The sequence below is a fragment of the Pseudorca crassidens genome, chromosome 16, assembly GCF_039906515.1.
Source record: "Pseudorca crassidens isolate mPseCra1 chromosome 16, mPseCra1.hap1, whole genome shotgun sequence".
Taxonomy (NCBI): domain Eukaryota; kingdom Metazoa; phylum Chordata; class Mammalia; order Artiodactyla; family Delphinidae; genus Pseudorca; species Pseudorca crassidens.
Genome location: NC_090311.1, coordinates 71,936,891 through 71,957,121, shown reverse-complemented (window position 1 = coordinate 71,957,121; position 20,231 = coordinate 71,936,891). Strand labels below are relative to the sequence as shown.

The 20,231-nt window shown below is 42.7% G+C and overlaps 1 protein-coding gene across 14 annotated transcripts in view; it reads right to left on the bottom strand.

Moving 5' to 3' along the window:
• Positions 1-20,013, bottom strand: part of ANK3 (ankyrin 3) — a 332,431-nt gene extending 312,418 nt beyond the window's left edge. For 6 of the 14 annotated variants that reach the window (XM_067710879.1, XM_067710880.1, XM_067710884.1 and 3 more), the window contains exon 1: positions 19,321-20,011. In XM_067710879.1, the coding sequence (XP_067566980.1) occupies positions 19,321-19,434 (114 nt within the window). In that variant the 5' untranslated portion in view covers positions 19,435-20,011. Of the gene's footprint in view, positions 1-19,320 lie in introns of all 14 variants that reach the window. The other 8 variants (XM_067710883.1, XM_067710881.1, XM_067710887.1 and 5 more) reach the window with 5 other exon arrangements.
• Positions 20,014-20,231: the final 218 nt, after the last annotated feature.

Sequence of the window (20,231 nt, the reverse complement as noted above, 5' to 3'; positions counted from 1 at the left end):
GGTTTATAAAAGGTCAGCCGAGCACACTTGATTTTTTTTTTTTTTTGCAGAAGTCTTTAAAATGCAGCTTCAAACTTGAACTATTCTTTCAGTAAAAGTAGCACATTTCAGAAAAGTGAAATCTAGTGCGTGTTACTAGAATCAGTTTGGCAAACTTTCAGAGCGCTTTTATTTTTCAAGTGAGATCAAGCCCATTTTTGTTAATGAAGGTATTTGTTGGAAAAAACTGTTCTCCTATTAAATTGTTTTTCAGGATATTTTCTTTTTCATTTCTCTAAACTTCTGAAAATTAAACATTTAAAGATGGTTTGTGAAAGAAATGGATTGATCATGTAGTTTATTGTGGGCGATTTTCTTCGATTTTTCTACTTCTTTTTAAAAAATCACTATAAATACATTGTTCGCAAAATGGAAGGATACATTAAAGCGTGTCACGGTTATAAAGAGTTGATTGTGAATATAACAAATGCTTACAGTATATGGCTGGACACGAATATAACATCACAGTTCTCACCATGAGGGTTGTCACAATCTAAAGTTAGGAAGCCTTTTCACTAGCATTTCTAAATTCATCATGTCCAATGAATAACAGCCTAGACCAAAAGCAATGGCTTCAACATGTCTCAAAATAATTCAGTAATTGTTCTCTAGGTTTCTAATTGATCAGCTGAGTGGATTTCTCTGCTCTCGGGTGGTCCAAGTACAGAACTTCAATATCTCTGAGCTAATACTGAAAACCCAAGTTAAAAGTCACCATACAATAACATTTTTTACTTTGCAAAAATAGTAACGGTTGACAGGAGTAAGGGAAAGCAGGAAGATGGGAGGGGGCACATCCTGCATAAATGTAAGCCAAACCCTCCGCATTCCCACACAGCCTGCGGGAATCTTAGTTCCCCGACCAGGGGATTGAACCCGGGCCCTCAGCAGTGAAAGCGCAGAGTCCTAACCACTGCGCCACCAGGAAAGTCCCTGCATGCCTATCTTAATACAAGGTGTACCAGCCTCTCAGATGCCCCATCTGACATCTCTAACCCATCCTTCTTGGCTCCTTTCTTTTCCACCCCAATTAAGCCATCACGCCCGATCCATCCTACTTCTGAGAGTCTTTCTAGCTGTGTTCTCTCTACGTCATCTGCCCACACTTCTGTCTTCAGGAGCCACTTCAATGGCTGCACCTCTCTGCCCTCTGTCCTGAGAGACCTGCCCCTTCCTACGACCTCCATTCACTTTATACATTTTCTATATCAACTAGGAGACTATTTCAAGTCTTTTAAACTTGTCTCCTTTACGAAACTACGAGTTCCCAAAGAACTGCAAGCACGTCTTGTTTCTCTTTGTATTCCCAAGGCAGGTATGTTGAACTGAAATGTTTCTGAATCAAAACAATATGTATATTTCACAGTCACTGGACCATAACAAATTACTTCAGAATTTTATTCTTTTTATGCCCTTATTAGTGGCTAATTTTTCTGTCAGAATAATTCCACATGGCTTAGTTTCTAAGGAATCAGTTCATAAAAGTTAGTCTCTAAGAAGCCAAGTGTTTACCTATTAAATTGGTTAATCTGAAATATATGAAAAATCAACCTTTGATAAAGTTTACCACATTACACAGTTTGTTCCTCTCTGGTATCCAACTGATAAATGAAGTATTTCCATCTGTTCTAGTGCATTCTAGTAAATGTTTTTACGATAAAGAAGATAAGAAAAAACAAAATGGAAGGGCAGAAGCCAAGCAGGAAAAAGGAGAGAAAGAACCATGCAGGACATATGGTTGGTACTTAATAATCACTTAGAAAATCATTACTAAGTATGAGGGATAAAGTAATGGGAGATATTACAATGGCAGATACAGAGGATAAAGTATTAGAAGGAACAAAGCTTTTCCATCTTTATAAATCTATTTTTAGGTACTGTTTATAAGTGTTCCAACGTATTCACCAGTCAGCCAAACGTATACACTGCATTTTAGTGCCAACCAGAAGGCCAAACTGAAAGTTAAGAAGGAAGGATAAAATCCATATGCAAAACGGAAACAAAGTTCCCATGAAAAGGGACTGAACAGGCTCTCAACTGTCTTCTCCCTAAAAGGACTGTGACCTTGGCCCCTTTTACAAATTAGTGGCAACAGCTGAGGCTGTGCTATATCAACGTCCACATGCCAACTACTATGTCAATTCAGGGTACTACATGATTCCTAAGTGGGGATCCTTAGGATTCCTTGATGAATTAATGCACCTAATTCCTAAATGGGGAATTAACGGGTCTTGCAACCGTCTCATGAGCGCCGGCTAAAGGAACAAAGAACACGGAGCTTGGAGGGAAGAAGCAACATGGGCACACCACTCTCTCCGTCTCTGTAAAGAGCTGGCATATGGGTGGACATAACAGGGTGCTAGATTTAGTCTCAAAATGAGAGTATATTCTAACATTTAGAACCGTCCGGAAACAGTGTGGGCTACGTTTAGAGGCAGGATGCTTGGACTCACAGGCAATTCACACACTGAGACTGACAGGCAATTCGTAGACTGTGTCGAGCAGAGGCAAGCTCTGCAGAGGGCAGCTCGGCGACCTCAGAGGCTCCTCTCACCTCTAACGTTGCACAGCTCTAGACACTCTGCGGGGACTTTCCACACTACTGTGCCCTTCAAGACCCATGTATTTGCCCTTGACCTAAGTCCTATAGGTTCAAATTTAGATTTCCACAGTAGCTCTTCATTGAATTGAAATGAAATGAAATCATTTACTCCTTCTAATGAAGTGAAGTGATTGAATCATATATTTTAATCTACAGTCCAAAAGAGTCACTTCTAATCCATTATATATGATTTGAGTGATTGGTATGAAAATGGAGGCACGATAAATGAATTTTTAAGCTCAGTACTTCAACTTGTTGTAAACAGTCCCGTTTGTTACCTTAATCATGTAAATCACAGGACAATGTGAATCTCCTACACGTGTAACATTTATGGCGATCCACAGCGGCCCCCATCTAAACATTTCCTAAAAAAGCAATGGTAGCTTCCCTCTGACTAGGATGTGAAACTCTAAACCAGAGTTAAATTGAAAAGTAGTCAAGTTCTTTCTTTCTGTGTCAATGCCCCATTACATGGTGGAAAGTGGCAACCGGGCCAGGGCTTCTCCAGGGATGAGACTGCTGGCAGGTTGGGGTGTCCTTCCCTGGGCTCAGGTGGGCGGGGGAGGAGACAGCTTTGGCAAGTCAGAGTTGGGAACGCTCCGAACAAGAAGGTGAGTTCAATACACGATCCAGGGAGTTAAAGAGGCAGAGGGAGAAAAGCCAAGCACACGCGATTGGGTCCTAGATGAGACGCTGTATGATGAAAGCACGAGTTGTTTCCCCAAGCTCAATTTTATGTACTTTCCTATACTTGCTCTGGCGTACATAGCATGTGGAATGGTCCACTGTGCTTAGACAATCAGGAGATGGCAGAAAATTCAGGAAGAAATAATGCCCACTGAAGACACCGGAAATGAAAAAATGGGAACGTGACTCCAGAGGAGAAAGTGACGTCATAATTATAGATGGAAGGCAAGACCCTCAGAGGAAGCAAGGCTGAGAGGGTTTTAGAGACAGGGGGCACCGAGGACCTCCCCCTTGCTCTACTATTAGACCCCCACCCCCTCCCCAGCCACGTTCTATCAATTCTAATACACCCTTGGGGAGACGGGCAGGGCTGTCCCAATTTCAGCACTGAAAGTCCTACACGCTGGGGAACCCCTCGGTCCTGGACAAAACAGGCTGGTTGGTCACACTATCCCAAGGTGAAAGGTGACATGGCCTCTTCTCTGGCCAGTTAAGAGCCATGGGCCTAAGAACTTTCGACTGAAGGCTGGAGGAAGGGCACAGAGCCCTGGGCAGAGAGCTGTGTGGTCACTGCCATTTATTCATTTAACAGGACAAGGCCAAGGGGGCCTGGGGAGGACGTGCTATCCATCAGTAATGGTCTGGATCCAAGGAATTTGTAGTCCAGCAGGGGCGTGAGAGAACGCTGGGAGCTGGGAAGGCCTCCCCATAGCACTGTGCCACGGGCCTCAATATGAAATGCAAGGAAAGGGCTTCCCTGGTGGCGCAGTGGTTGAGAGTCCGCCTGCCGATGCAGGGGACATGGGTTCGTGCCCCAGTCCGGGAGGATCCCACATGCCGCGGAGCGGCTGGGCCCGTGAGCCATGGCCACTGAGCCTGCGCATCCGGAGCCTGTGCTCCGCAAGGGGAGGGGCCACAACAGTGAGAGGCCCGCGTACTGCTAAAAAAAAAAAAAAAAATCTTTTTAAATGCAAGGAAAAAGCAGCTGAAGTTGCAAACTTATGGGCCTTGCCAAGATTCAAAATCAAGACTTGTAACTTTTCATCGAGAGGTATTCATTTACGAAAGACTGTAATTTCATGGAGAGTATCTTAGGTTCCCTAAGAGGTACAAAGAGTTGTAATAGTTAAGAGGAAAGAGACGACTTCCAGCTGGTGAACCAGTGTCCCAGGAAGAAGGTGGGTTTGGAGATGAGCCCTGGCACTTGGAAGGGGAAGGGGGGAAGGAGATAGTGCAGGCAGAGCGACATGAAGATCCGTGGTGGGAAATAGGAACATGCTCTGGGGAGCGGGAAAGAGAGTCATTCCAGCTAGAACTAGGCTTAACTAGTGGATCTGTGGAAAATGACGTTGCAGATGCTGGCTCTGGTTGGAGAACGGAGGGCCCTGAATGTGATGCTAAGGAACCACCAGAAATAAGAAGAACCGAAAATGAGATCACTGTGGTTTCAGGAAAAGACGAAGCTGCACTGTCCTTTGTGCCATTTTTCATAATAACAAAAATTGAAATGAACTCAATATAGTAAAAAAAGAGATCAGTTGGATACGATGTGGTACATCCATTAAGTAGGATACTATACAGAGCCACTGAAAGCTTACAGAAATATATTTATTGACATGAACATACGTTCATATTGTATTGTTCAGTGAGAAAAAAATGAGGTCACAAAATAGGAGATACCGCTATTGCCTCATTTCTATTAATTCTGGGGAAAAAGGGCAAGAGAAGGAAAGGAAGAAAAGGGAAAGAAAGAGGAAAGAAGACACTAAGTATATCCACGCATAGAAAAAGCCTGGGAAGACATATTTCAAAAAGGTCCCAGTAATGCACTCAGGGTGATCTTGGCCTCCCTGTGTGGAATGTCGTGTTTACAATGGACAGCAATGATTTACACGGTAAGAATAACTAAAAGGACTCAGAGAACATCCTAGGAGATGACAAGTAATACAGCAGGGGGTAAAAGTGGCACAACAGGCATTAAATACTGTCAAAGGCTCTCAAACAAGTCTTCTGTTATTGGACAGTAATATTTAGCAAGACACCCTGTCTGTCCGTCGTTTGCCTACATCTCTTTCTTTGTCCCTGGGAAACGTGTATCAGAGACAGGCTCTGACACACTTAGAGGAGAGTCGCTAAAACTGAACTTGCACTGGCTGCTTTCCTCCAGGTGGATTTCACTCCGGGAGCCAAGGAGCAGCTACCAGTGCGAGACCTTTAACGGGAGGGCAAAGGTAAACCCACGAAGGCCGACCCAGGGAAAAGGACTGGGTTCTCACTCAGCCTGGCAAGTCTACCAAGCAGACGGAGACACCTGCGTTGGATGTTGGGTGCCCCGTGCTGAGTGATCTTGGGAAAGCCCTGCGCCTCCCAAGGACCCCAGTGTCCCACACCACCTTCACTGACCACCTTCAATGCTCTAGCCACAAACCACATTTCTTCCTAATGGAAACTAATGAAATCTGGCTCCGGGTTTAACTGTCCTCTGTGGAATCTGTCTACCTATGGAAATGAATATATATATATATATGAAATGCATACGTATAGAGAGAATATATAATATAGATGTAAATATAAAATTATTATTACAGGGCTTCCCTGGTGGCGCAGTGGTTGAGAGTCCACCTGCCGATGCAGGGGACACGGGTTCGTGCCCCGGTCCGGGAAGATCCCACATGCCGCGGAGTGGCTGGGCCCGTGAGCCGTGGCCATTGAACCTGCGCGTCCGGAGCCTGTGCTCCGCAACGGGAGAGGCCACACCAGTGAGAGGCCCGCGTACAGCAAAAAAAAAAAAAAAAAATTATTATTACATTTTATATAAATATCTATTTTTTCTCTACATACACATATACTCTTTACTTTTTACCCCCTGCTTTATAATTAACTTCAGCAAACTTAAGTTCCCCATTTTAACTGACAACTCTCACTAAATATGCCCAGGCTAGAACAAGACTCTCATTTCTTCCAAGTGGACCAGGGAAAGAGGAAAGGAGTGGGGAAGTGGGAGGAATTAACATTCGTTGAATCACCGCTCTGTGCCAGATACTTCATGATCACTTTAATTTTGTCTTCATAACCTCTCTTTGCACTAGGTGTTATTAAGGAAGAGGGCACGGAGGCTCAGAGAGGTTAAGTCACCACCTTGAGACTACTCAGCAAAGAAGTGACAGTGGTGACATTCAAATCCAAGCCTGTGTGACTCCACAGCTCACAACCAGACCATTCGCTCTGTCCACAGAAAATCAGTTTTCCTATTATTTCAGAGATCCCCAACAGCACTTAAAAAAAAAAAAAAAAAAAGAGGCTGGATTAAGCACTATAGGCAGACACAGCACAGATCGTATTAATCATTTAGGTTCCACTAAAGCTGAAATGAAGCTCTAGGAAAGCAGGTCAAAGCCCAGAATGCCGAATGCACCTAAGAACACTCTCCCTTCCTGACACTGCAAACCAAATCCTAACTAATCCACCAGAAAATAAAAAGGTCATGCTCCTCAAAGGCCAAATGGATGGCTACATAATTATTTTAATCTTATCCCACAGAGAATCCACTAAAACGTGTTATGTAAACTCCAATGACAACAGCCAGGGAAGACAAGGCTCCTCCATGGAAAGCTCGGAAAAAGACCAGGATCTGGACCCACACGCAGAGGAACAAGAGAAAGCCCGGCTGTCCTAACCACACCAAACGTCTGCAGAGAATCTCCGCCAGGGCTCACATTAACCAGGTCATAACACAGTCACCAGGGAAAATACCTATTTTCAAGGTATTCATGGTCACCCTCAAAGATCCCATTTCAGCTAAGACAAGGCACAAGCAAAACCTTCTGAAACGAACCACAGACTGGAAATGAGAAGGAGGATGGTGATCACTAATGAAGACAAGCGAATATGTGCATTTCACATGCCTGAATTACCAGTATGAATGCATTAATTCCATTTGGAATGAATGTGGATGGAATCAATGTGCATAACGAAACCATTTATTTTTAGATGGCAAAGAACGACGCCAGCGAAGAGGCCTAGTAAAGCGAGGTTCGTTAACAATGGCCATTCTTCAAAGGGAAGAAATTAACTGCATTCAGCATTTTTTTTTTTTTTGCGTTGCGCGGGCCTCTCACTGCTGTGGCCTCTCCTGTTGCGGAGCACAGGCTCCGGATGTGCAGGCTCAGCGGCCATGGCTCACGGGGCCCAACCGCTCCGCGGCACGTGGGATCTTCCCGGACCGGGGCACAAACCCGTGCCCTCCGCATCGGCAGGCGGACCCTCAACCACTGTGCCACCAGGGAAGCCCTGTATTCAGCATTTTTAAACATCAGTATGGTTATCCTCCTGTTACTTTAGGGCGGGCAGATATATTCTGAGTGTTGACGGAGCTAAGTAAATATACTCAGGATGTTGCTGAATTAGGCGGCCGTGACCGAGCCGCTTGCACACAGGGACAGCAGGTCTTCACAGGAGAGGGAGGGAGCAGTGGGCAGTGTGGGGTTCAGTGACCTCAGAACCTTCCAGCACATCCTCTCTCCTTCACCTCTCAGCAGCCAGGTAGCAGGAATGTAGCCGGGAATTATGAGACTGGACATGTTGAGGATTTACTAATAGAAAACAAAATGCACTGTTCAAGGTCATGGCTTGGACAAATGCTGCTTCCCTGGACTATTGGAAATCCATGGTGCGAATGTCAGTTATGATCTTTTTGTACCTGATTCAAAATTGCTGTGCTTTGCAATAATACTTAAAGTCCCCGTGTAACACTGGAAGGTAAAAACATAGAGCTTAAGTCATGCATCATTATTTAAAAAGCACTTCTTATCTAGTACTTAGCACATAAAACAAACGAATGATAACATTGGCGACAGGGAGGCATAAAAATGATTTAGAAACTGATTAGAAAGTAAAATAACGAAAAATGAAAGTAAAAGACTTCTCCAAATGCGAGAAGGTTATATGACTGGTGAATAATCTGTAGGCAGAACAGTGAACGAGGGGTGGGGGAAGGCCTTCGAGTCTGACAGCCATGGTTCAGGTTCTGCCTCTCCTTTTTGCTCTCTGTTACTCATAAATTCAATGTCTGAGCCTCATTCCCTGATCTGCAAAATGAGAATAAAGCCACCTAACTCAGAGGGTTCATGTAAGTAGTAACAGAGATAACAGCCTTTGGCACCTACCAATTAGTTTACTGTAAACGGAACCTAACTTTTTATTTTATACTGGAGTATAGCCGATTAACAATGTTGTGATAGTTTCAGTTGCACAGCAAAGTGACTCAGCCATACCTATACATGTATCCGTTCTCCCCCAAACTCCCCTCCCATCCACGCTGCCACAAAACATTGAGCAGAGTTCCCTGTGCTATACCGCAGGACCTTGTTGGAACCTAACTTTTGCTAGTGAGTTTCCTGTTGATTCACTCTGAGGCTCGCTAGTAAAGCCTAAAATCATCTATTCTAACTAATACAATTTTTGGAGACTCCGATTTTTACCAACTCCCCTCCCCAAATTAAAGTTTTTTACCCATTGTTCTTATTGTCAAGGACAAAAAGGAGTATCACGTCATAAGGCCTAAGAGACCTTTTCTCTCCTGATGATGACAAAAGAATCTGGCAAAGCAATGGTGACTCAAATTCTAACATTTTGTCTATGTCATCAGCTGAAGTAGATTTTTGATGTTGGTGTTAATTTCTTACCATCCTACAAACCGTATTTTAATTTTTAATCTCTGAAATTTCATCTGTTTTGAGGCCCCGAGTGGGTTATTTAAAGCCAGCTTCTTCCACAGTTTTCTTATTAAAAAAATGATAAGCATGAGATGGAAGGCATCAGCAAACACGTGGGAATATACTCATTTCAAAACCCAAGAAATTAGCCGACACAAAATGATTTCACTGCTTATCTTGGAAAATACCAACATTTGGGAATTCATTATATTTACATTACTTTATTGTACCATTAGCACGATTATGATTTTGTTAAGGTAGGATGCATTTCAAGTCAATGTGTGAAGTGAAAGTGTCTTGAAGTTATGTAAATTGATTTATCACATTCAATATTACCAGCCTCCCATGCTCCATGCCCCATTTTGTACTTTTCTTTTGGTGGGGGAAGAGATAAATCAGAAGAAGCATCCTATTAGGAATTTTCTAGGGGGCAGAAACCCCAGCAAGGCATCCCATAGCCCAGGAAAGACTGATTTCGGTATTCCGGGAAAATTGTGATCAGGCTGATCTGGGTTTGAACTCGAGCTTTATACTTGCCAATTGTGCAAGCCTGGGCTTGCTGAAACTTTCAGAGTGTAACTCCCCTAATACAGAGAATGAGGATAATACCACCCATGCATGAGGATTCAATACGATACTCAAAGCACTTGATAGACTGCCCGGCCCACGGTAGTTCCTCAGTGAATTATAGCTCGATAAATGAAAGGGTAAATTATATTCCATATACTTTTGCTGTTCAGTATCTCACTATACAGTCCTCTTCAAAAAGTGAAAAAAAATCACACAGAGTCTTTAATAAAAATGTCTTAGGAGAGAAGTCCAGGTTTCAGGTCCGGTTTTTCTATTTGGTTTAGGGTGAAGGAGAGAGTTTAAACACACAGGTAATTCTTAGTGGCAGATACTGAACTGGGCCAATCTGGTCCGAGGCAGGGTAACATGCTGTGTCTGACTGAAAATGGTAGAGGCCCTTCCCGGTGGCAGTGTGCGAAAGCAGGGAGAAGAGAATGTGCTGGAAAAGAAAGACAGTCCACAGGCCGCTTTGGGTTCTGAAACCAGGTATAGAAGGTGATGGCTTTATACTGGCCAGATTATCCACTCTTCCTTCGGTCCCCAGCTATCCTGCAACTCTCTTTAATGGCCATGCTCCCTAAAAGGGGTGATCATTTACTTGGTAATGAAATACAGTATATGTATCTTATAGACATATTGCACAGGTAACGTTTTGTTTCTTCTCATTAATTATAATGTATAAACTCTCCAGTGGAGATTGTTTCATTCAGCCCAATTAAGTACTTTCCCTCTATAAATATTTCAACCTTCATGCCCAAATCTGCAAAATAAAGTTCATTTGCTAAAAGAATTATCTGATACCTCTATCTGTACATACGGTTCTTAAGCTTTCTTTAATATCTACCTAGGCTATCATTTAACTACTGAGAGAAGCTAATTAATAATAGTGTTAATGAATGGAAAATGTATTTAACATATGAGTCTTTGGGAGGATTTCTCAAAATGACAGATGTCAACTCCCTGAGGGCTACAGAAAAGTTTGCAAAGAGCTGAACTGCAGGACTCAAATGACTGTTTGAGGATACAAGTCTATGAGTAAAATTTCATTCATCAAATAATTTGAGTACTTCCTGGGTGTAAAGCTTCTTCAAAACATTCCCCCTTTTTTTTTCTCAGTTCCTCTGCCCGCTTCTTGGCTACAGTCACTTGATTACATTTGAGAGCCCACACTATAAGGGAAGCTAGGAGACCTTGTAAGGGCTCCCTTTATGCCAGGAACTTGGCAAAACGCCTTTACGGTATTTCTACTCTTAATGATACGTATGCAAGTAAAGGATTAATAGCCCCATTTGACCAAGGTAGAAACTGAAGCCCAAAGAAATTTAGTTTAAGGCCACACAGCTAATCAGAAGTGGCTGCCATGTGAACTCACATCTAGCCCCAAAGTGCATTCCTTCCGGAACCATGAACTGTAGTACTTCGCCCTCTCCCCACATCTTTCTCCTTATTGCTTGCCTGCTTTATTTGTTTTTAATCCTCTACTAAACAAAATTGACCATTTACCTCTTCCACTGTCTAGAGTTCTTACAAAATTATCTTTCATTAGGATAAAAGAATGCTGTTTATATTAACATCACAAGGGTCTTGGGCATCTACATGTAAATTATAAATGTTTCCATGTCACTGACTTCCAGTCACTAGAAAATCTTGGGCTTCTTTCCATCCAACCCTCGCTAGCCAACCCCTCTCTCCCAGTCCTTTTCCACGCAATCCGCATATCCTTCTCATATGGTGATGGTGCGAGTTGCCTTTTGTTCTGCCTAAAGGCAAGCCCCAGAGCTGGCAGATATGAACATTAGTCTCTACCCATTCTCATGGGCTTCATCTAAATTCAAACGGAACTGGTGACACGATCCTCATTAGTGGAAGGCCACCTAAGACTGAGAAATAATTCACTGGAACCAACTAAATCTAAATTGAAATCTACACGTTTTATAGGCAGCTCCTATATTTGGCAATGATGGACTTTTCTAGTTCATGACACCACTTTGGGTCCAGGAAAGCATAATCTTGAGTGAATGGGATAAGCGCCAGAAAAATGTGATTTATATGTAAAAGATTCAAGCTTGATTTCCATTGCTTTGCTTTCAACTCTTCTGCTTTTCATTTGTACCAACTAGAAACAACAATTTGGGTAAAATTAGAGCAGACTGCTTGTTTCCAAATGCTACCTTTCTATAGAAATATCTCTAGAATAAAGTTTGGATTATGTAACTGACAGTGTAACATTGTATTTAGACATTCTCTTTCAATATTTAACCTATGTATTAGTCAAGAGGTATAAGCTAATGATTCTTTTTATTTCCAGTGACTGAATTTCCCTTAAAAATTCTTTCAAATGTAGAATTACACTAACTTAAGTGTAATGGTTTACACAACATTTAGACTTTGCAGTTAAATTTAAATGATTAATTTATAAAAATCCCAATTACTAAATAACTTTTAACATTTCAAAGGTGATAACTCTTCTCTTGACATAAGAATTCACCATAGATGTCTATGAATAAGAACCTCCCTTAAAATAATCTCTTCTGTAGAGGTTCTGATGGCCCAAGCAAGGGACTTACAACCACAGAGACCCTGGCCTTAAGCCCAGCTATTTCTGTAACTGAGGCAAGTTACATAACAAACTTAAGCTTAGGCTAATACCTCTGTACATGTGGATAACATTATGGAATAGTATTGACATAAATTCAGATAAGATGAGGAATGCAAGAGGCACTCAGCACATTGGAGGCCCACTAAAAAAATACTCATTTTCTACTTCAGTCCTTCATCCCGACCTGTGTAGAGTAATACAAGCAGAATCCCAAAGAGAGCAAGCAGATGGACCTACAGCTTCCATCCTTTATCTTACCAGTTCCCCGTACAGGGACAGGCACAATGGACGTGCACAATACATTTGTATTAAATGAACAGATGCAGGTAAAATGTGATATGACTGATGCAAACTTTTCTTATAACTGTAAAGAACTTAAAACACTGCCAAATCCTCATTTTCCTCAAGCATACCTATGAAAAGGTAACACTTTTCCACATTGAAATTCAATAAAACACACATACACACACAATAATATACCATCATGCCAAAGGAAAATTAAAAGACAGAAAAGATCAAGGGCCTGGAGAGTGAGGAAGAAACAGTTCAATCGCTGCAGTATGTCGGTGACAAAACTAACAAAAAGAACTTTAAAATAACATATTTGGACATTAATAAATGTAGAATTTATCCCTAACGTGATCCTGTACTGGTTATAAAGGTAATTGATCAAGAGCAAGCCCGTGTCTTAAGTCTTGGGCTTTATTGGGGAGGAGTATTATATACATTTATTTTGTAGTACTAGGTTATAAGCAATCATTTCGAAGCCATAATTAATCACATTATGATACACTGCTATAAAATCATTCCTGATCTATGTTCAGCATAAAGGTATGAGTTATTCTGGCTCTAATCTAATAGCATTAAGTTTTTTTGTTTTTTTTTTAACGAACAGATGACTTTAATGAGGAAAAAAATTGTACCGTGATGCTAACAGAGTACAGAGAACCAGTCGGCTGACAAGTCTTACTGAACTGCCTCCCGACGCCTAAATCTCTGGCAGACCAAAGGACAAAGGTTTACAGCCTTGCCTATGAGAGAAGAAGCTAAGCCTTCTTCCATCCATCCCTTTCTAAATGGGGAAGAGTGAAGACAGGGCAGCAGCCCGATGTGCTCCTATAGGGAGCTTACCTGCCCTGCTTCAGTGAGCTGACTTGTTGGCACAATCCTTCTTGAAGCCTCAGGTTGGAAACAGTCCATTCATTCTTCCGTTTATGTGTCTGTTCATTATGAACAGACACAACAACTACCACTCTACGACTCTTACTTTGTGCCAAGCGCTGTTCCAATACTAATTCACTGACATCTTATTACAGCCCTGTGGCTAAGTACATACTATTATTGTTTTCATTTTGCAGGTGAAGAGACTAAGGTTAAATAAATCCCCCAAGAACACAGCAGCTAAGTGAGAGCACCAGCACCTGAACTCAGTCTGACCCTACAGTCCACGTTCCGAAGCATGATACTGCCTCTCACCCACGCACCCGTCCTGCCAGCCACCCAGCCACCTTCCTCCCTCCCTCCCTTCCCTTCCCCCCACCCCTCACTGAACCACCTACTCTGCAAGCCTCAGTTTGGCAGTAGGTGAGTACGATACCACCTCTGCCCTCAAGGAGCTCATAGTTTCCTGGGCAGGACACACATGTAAACACACAATTACAGTGCAGAGTGTCAAGTATGTTGAGAGAGAAACCGGGCTCCCTAGATGTCTGGAGTCTACGGACTCAGCAAAGCAGGAAACAGACTAGGTTCCCTTTGTCCATACAATCCTCTTCCCCAAAGTCCAGGTGCTGCAGTAAATACCTCACCTCGCCCGGCATCTCACATCACGGGTGCCACAGGTCCCTAGGTAACCAGGCACGGGAGAGCCTGTAAGATGTCAGGAGGCACCAAGCTTCTGTGGCAAGAGATCACACTCAGTAGTTCAGCTCTCCCGAAATCTGTTCTCAAATCCTTCACTTGCTTTAACTCTTAAAGAGACTGAGAGAGTTTCATTACAATAAAACCAGACTGACAGATTCCAAAGTCCTAGGACCCAAGTTTAAGTCTAGGCCCTTCAGTTACTAGCCACATGACCTCAGGCAAGTTACTTAGTCTCTTTAAGCCGTGGTTTTAGCTATGAAAAATGGGGATGAAAATAATACCTGCCTCATAGAAAAGTTGTGAGAAAAAAAATAGGATGACCCATGGGACTCACTCTGCACACTGCCTGGTATACAGCTGGCGCCTAAGACACTGTTATGTTTTTACAGCAACATGTCTTTGAGGATTTGATATCCTGGTGTTGGTAATTTTTCACTTTAGTTTTCAAAATTAAAAAAAAAGAAACTCATAAGGTAGAACATTAAAATCTATTTCAGAGGGTAAGAAAAAGAGACTTACTATGATACTAGATTACTTAGAGATATAAAGCCTGTTAGTCAAAGTTCCAGATGTTTAGAAAATAGCTTATCTTTTAGAAGATTCCCTGACTCAAGCCCACTTTGCTGTGGAGCTGTGAAATATTAACTACATACACTGTATAGTGTAGTAGTTAAGAACACCACCTGGAGAGTTAGGCTACCGAAATTGCCATCTCAGCTCTACCATGAATTAGGGCGGAGACTTTGAGGAACAGCTTAAAGGCTCATGCCTCAGTTTTCTCATCTGTAAAATGGGGATAATAGAAATACTTTCTTCGCAGGGTTGTTGTGAAGATTAAATGAGCCTCCACCTAAAAAAGCAATTTAATAACACCCTACCTGGTGCATTTTTTAAGAGGTCAAGAAATGTCCTGGGAGAAAAGAAATGAATCTGGGAAATTTAATTCTTCATCTTCCGCTTCAAGCCAGAAACTTGGCAGTTACCCTAGAATCCGATCTCTCCCTCTCACATCCTACACACAACCCACTGCCAAGTTCTACTGAGTCTTCCTCTAAATATCTCTCGTACGCAACACCCGCTTCTCCACTGGCATCATCTCTGCCCTGGTTCAGACCCTCAGCATCTCTCATGCCTGCATCACCATCGGTGCTTCCTGACGGCTTTCCCAGCTGCTGTCTACAACACTGATGCTTGAGGGATGGTTCTAAACTCAGAAAATTCTTTGGTCTCCTCTCCCTACCATCACCACCAAAGGTGATTTAAGTCCATCTCTCCTTTGAGCAGGTTAATTTCCAATCCCGTAAGATGGCAAACAAAGACTTTCGTGATCTGGCCCCTGACTACTTCTCCAGCCATTTTTCCTGCCATATACTCATGTCCCCTTTTCTCCAAAATATCGTTCGTTTCTCACACACCTGAATGTTCTCTCATACTTGAACAGCTGTGGGCCTGGGATTCCTGTCCTTCTGCTTGTCTATCTCGCTCACTCCTCCTCCAAGGTTCAGCTCTGCTGAGAACCTTCTGTGAGCCCAATCGAGTTGAACTGGGGGTCTCACTGTGGCTCCTTATCTGTAGGGTATTTAATGGTGCTCTTCTCTTCCTCCCCGCTCTGCAGGGAGCTACCATACCGCTGCCACTCTGCCTTGTTTAGCTTTGTCTCCAATGGGGAATGCAACGCCTGATGCCAGAAATCCCTCAATAAATATTTACTGAATGAATGCACGAATGCAGAAATGAAGCCGTGAAAGTCACTCCTGCTTTGCCACTGAACAGCTCTATGAGTGACACCAATATCAGAAAGGATATTAATCACAGAATTAACTGCTACTTCATCCTGGTATATTCCTGTGTCAGTCATACAGAGAGAGAAGGGAATTCCATAAATGTTTCTTTTTTTTAGTATAAATTTTCATGGGTCACCTCAAAGTTGTTGTTTTTTTTTTTTTTGACAGGATGTATTAAGTACATACAAGCCTACCTAAAAAATACTGAATAAATAAAGGTCGATTCTCCTAATACTCCTCAATATTGAAATGTATGTTACAGCTCATGTGGAGAGAGGGCAAACCATGTAGGTAATATGGCACCCAAAGCCAACAGCAACAAGGAAAATATGGGGCAGAAGAGCGTTTGTGAGTCTAACCCTTGTGGGTTCATGGTGGCTTGGACCCTCTACTGACCACCACCTGTGCGCCAGGGACCTGCTGGGTGCAGGAGATACAGAGTTCCTCCCTGCAAGTTGCTCAGTGAGGGCATAGATCCAATACGGACCCGCCCAAAGGTGCTGTCTACCTCTGTCATGCCTCCCACTTGCTGCCAAACTAAGTCCCTCAGGAGAGAAGGAGGATGAAGGGGAACATACATCAGGGAAGGGTAGTGTGGGTAAGGAACTTTTATACTAGACACGCATTGAAACTTTTTTTTTTTTTGCTTAAAGTCAGAAAACTTGATGATAAATGATTAAGGGGTTCATCTATCTAGACGAATTTCCTTTCAACAAACGAAGATTTTCTTTTTCTTGACACGAAAGTTGTGATGCCAAGAAGAAAATATATCATTATTAAAATTCAACTAATTATAAATTCCTAGAAGTTTCCTACTTTTTGACAGCTAATCACTTATTCATGGTTCTCAATATTCAAAATATCCAAATGTGCAACTCACTGGGTTTAAAAACACTGATGAAACCTGAATCCTATGTTCATTTGACACGTGTATTATGATTTGATTATAATGCTTAGTAACGTCCCGTACTGTAGGATTCTGTGTCACAGAGATATAATCAAGAAACGTTCACCTTCGGCTTGCTCAAACCTGAACTGCAGGGGTACCATGAGTCAAATTCCTTATTTTATAAACTAGATACTCTTGAAGTTTTTCTTCTGTGTTTGGTGATTTTATGAGAGTGCTCACTCTTCCCTTATGTAATTAAAAGATCCTAGAGGATATTTCTGCATATGAGGAAGAGCAGTGATTCCCATAGCAACCCACAACGTATTTAAAAGCAGCTTTTCCGATTGACATGGGGCTGACAACATGCAACAAAGTAGCCCAGAAGCCTGAATTAGGATTTTAGGAAAAGGTAGGAAAAAGAAACTCAAAGTTGAAACAATTCACTCTGGAGAGAGTAAGTGTTACATATGCTATGTCACGGAAGGAGATCTAGATTGTGTCTTCAAAGTCGTTTAATCTTAACTTTGCAAATTAGAAGCAGTCCATGCGATCATTTGACTAGGAATACTAAACCTTCTGTAATACAGGTACCTTTGATAGGGAGTATACACACTATATTGTGTTATGAATTAACAAGCGCAACAGCAATGAAAGTGTTATCCACCAGCCCCTTTCTGGATCTCCTCTGTGAGTGCCCCGAGAACAAAACGTTTAAATCTGCCTGCACGTTGACAATAGCGATATTGATATTTCTCCATGTTCCCTTCTGGTTGCTAAGAGATTTACATTGCACAGACTCTTGTACTCATAACAAAGCATTTTGGTCCACAAAGCATTTGCTTCAGCTCAGTGACCCCAGAAACTCCCTTTGCCTCACCCCTCCCCTCTTTTGCTTCCAAGTCAAATAGGGGACGAGGCACAAGCAACAGACCTGTCACTGCTCCCACAGGAAACTGCTATCCATAAGCCTGGCTTGGCTAATAACTCTTAAGTACACTGTCGACATCAATGATGAAACTGTATCTTTATACAGATGTATGTTCCTGGCCTCGTGTTTCTCAGAAGCTAGCTTACCATGGAGTTGGGGTGGGGGGGGGAGGAGATGTGCAGAGAGGGGTCAAAACTACAGTGACCAACCCACAGACAAACCTAACTTCAGCAAAATTAGACCAGAACCTAGCAAACCACGGCGATCTCACAACAGCTCTGCTGTGCGAGGCGTTGAAATACACTTGCGGAGAATTTCCTCACTTAAGCTTGTACTTCCATGAAAACACGTTCAAGAAGTTTATTTACAAGAACCCTGAAGCAGGAACCATCTATATTTAACATCTTGCAGCAGAACCACTGCAGCCCTCCAAACTCAGTCTCAGAAAGTCTGCCAAGTAACAAAAGGCAGAGGGGCTTCTTCTCTAGATCCACACTTGGAAGAAAATGGCAAAGGCACCGAAAATATTCATGCTCACTCCTGAGAAAAGGGGCATGTGGCGGATGAAATCTGCATGTCGTTTGCAAAGCACAGGCATCACTGCTCAAAGCAAATGAAGATGATCTTTCCTTTGGGAACTCTCACAAAGAGACATAAAAATGCTTTATGACCTATTCAGGTCACAGAGTTTTAGTCAATTTTTATTAATTGTCAAGGAAGAAAAGTGCTTTGGGGCCTCACTCCCCCGGTCGCTTTCTAGGAGTCATATTTAAGGGCACAACCACCAAACAGTAAGCACTCCCAGGCTGTAATAAAACACAACTGATCTAGAATAGTCCTCCTATTTGCTCCCTTGCATTGGAACATCAGTAGAGGAGGATCGATGCCCATGCTTTGATCTAAAGCAATCAGTGTTGAAGGCTGCAAGTCCCTGCCCTGTCACGGGAATTCCTGCCTTCAGGATAATCGCTCTCAGCCAGCAGAGAAAGACCAGCCTCTCTGGGTTTCGCTGCACTTAACAAAAGAAAGTTATTTCCAGCAGTTTATGACCATTGCACAATCTACCTAAAAGTACCTTATAGAAAGGAGAGGCAGAAGGAGAGAAGAAACAAACAAACCAAAAAAAAAAAACAAAGCAGGAAGTGACTTTCCTGCCACATCTTTAAGGTCACAGATCCGCCTGAGAAATGCACACACGTGACACACTTCTAGCACAAAAGCTCCTTTTCCACGAGACAGAACTGTAAGAAGTAAAAAGGCTGGTTCTCCAGCCTCTCCCTCAATCCTAAGCCACCGCAGTGCATTCCACCTTGACCAGGCTGGAAAGAAACTCCTTTTAACTCCCTTGCAACTCCTTTCTGTGTCATGGAAGCGTGCCCGTGCCTGTGTAAAGTGCAAGGCTTCCGCATGAGCACTGCAATCATCCCCACACAGGAGAAAATCTTCCCTTGTCTTGCCCACCCTACACCGGTTGTCCGCCATAGGGTTTCTATCATCTGTTCCCGACTTACACACCCAACTTACACACCCAATTTACACTCCACACAGCATGTAAAAATAGCCCCAAATGCTTCTAACGGATGCCAAGAGGAGATTAAAACAAAAAGGATCCAGGCAAGATCTAGGCGCTGGCATACATAGCTACCTTTTTCTTCCGATCCCGGGACCGTTTGCGGTGTTTCCTTTTTTTCTCAGTCTCTTCTTCAGCATTGATTTCTAAATCCCTGTTTTTCTTTAATTGTGAGGCTGCATGAGCCATAATGCATTGAAAAAGATCCTCTCAAGCACGCAGGGCTTCCTGGTAGAAGGTGATATCTTCAGGCACCTTTAATCAGGCTTCCAGCAGCATTTCAATCAGTGGAGAGAAAGCTTGGACCCGAAGCAGGAAGCCATTCAAAATGCCAAGATGCTGGGGAAGCTGAAGCCTTAAAAACCCCAACGGCGGTCTCCAGACTTAATCCTACACCTCCCTCTACCTGAACCTTTACACGAGAGTGCAGCCATCGTAATGCATTTAGCGTAGTGAAAAAGACAGCTGGGACAGAGGAAGCTGTATTATGGCTGTATCCCCTGCCACCAGCTGGAAGTGTCTAAGTGATTCCTCGGAAGGGGGAATGCTGCAAAGGAGGCTTCTCCGAAAGGAAAAAATCAAGAGTCACCACACATGCAGGAGCAAAAATCCAGCACTAATTCTGAAAACCTATTTTAGAATCCTTCGAAAAAAAGACAGGGCTGCAATTTATACATCACCACTAGGTCTGCACAGAGCAGAATTTAACCCATAATAGAATGGAGCAGTTCCTACTTTAGCGTAACTGCTGATGGTGACAAAATATATAAAATAAGATTTTACGGAAGACACTCGATTTTGCTATGGAGATCCTGACTGCATGATGGGGAAAACAATGCATGCATTGCCCGTCTCAACAGGGTGTCCTTTATGCTGAACTATCAGCCTAAATGCATTTTATGGGGGAGGATGCACAGAAGGGCCTGTTGTCTTTTAAAAACAACATCATACAGCAAGCCGTGAGCATGTTGGTGTATGGAACAGAT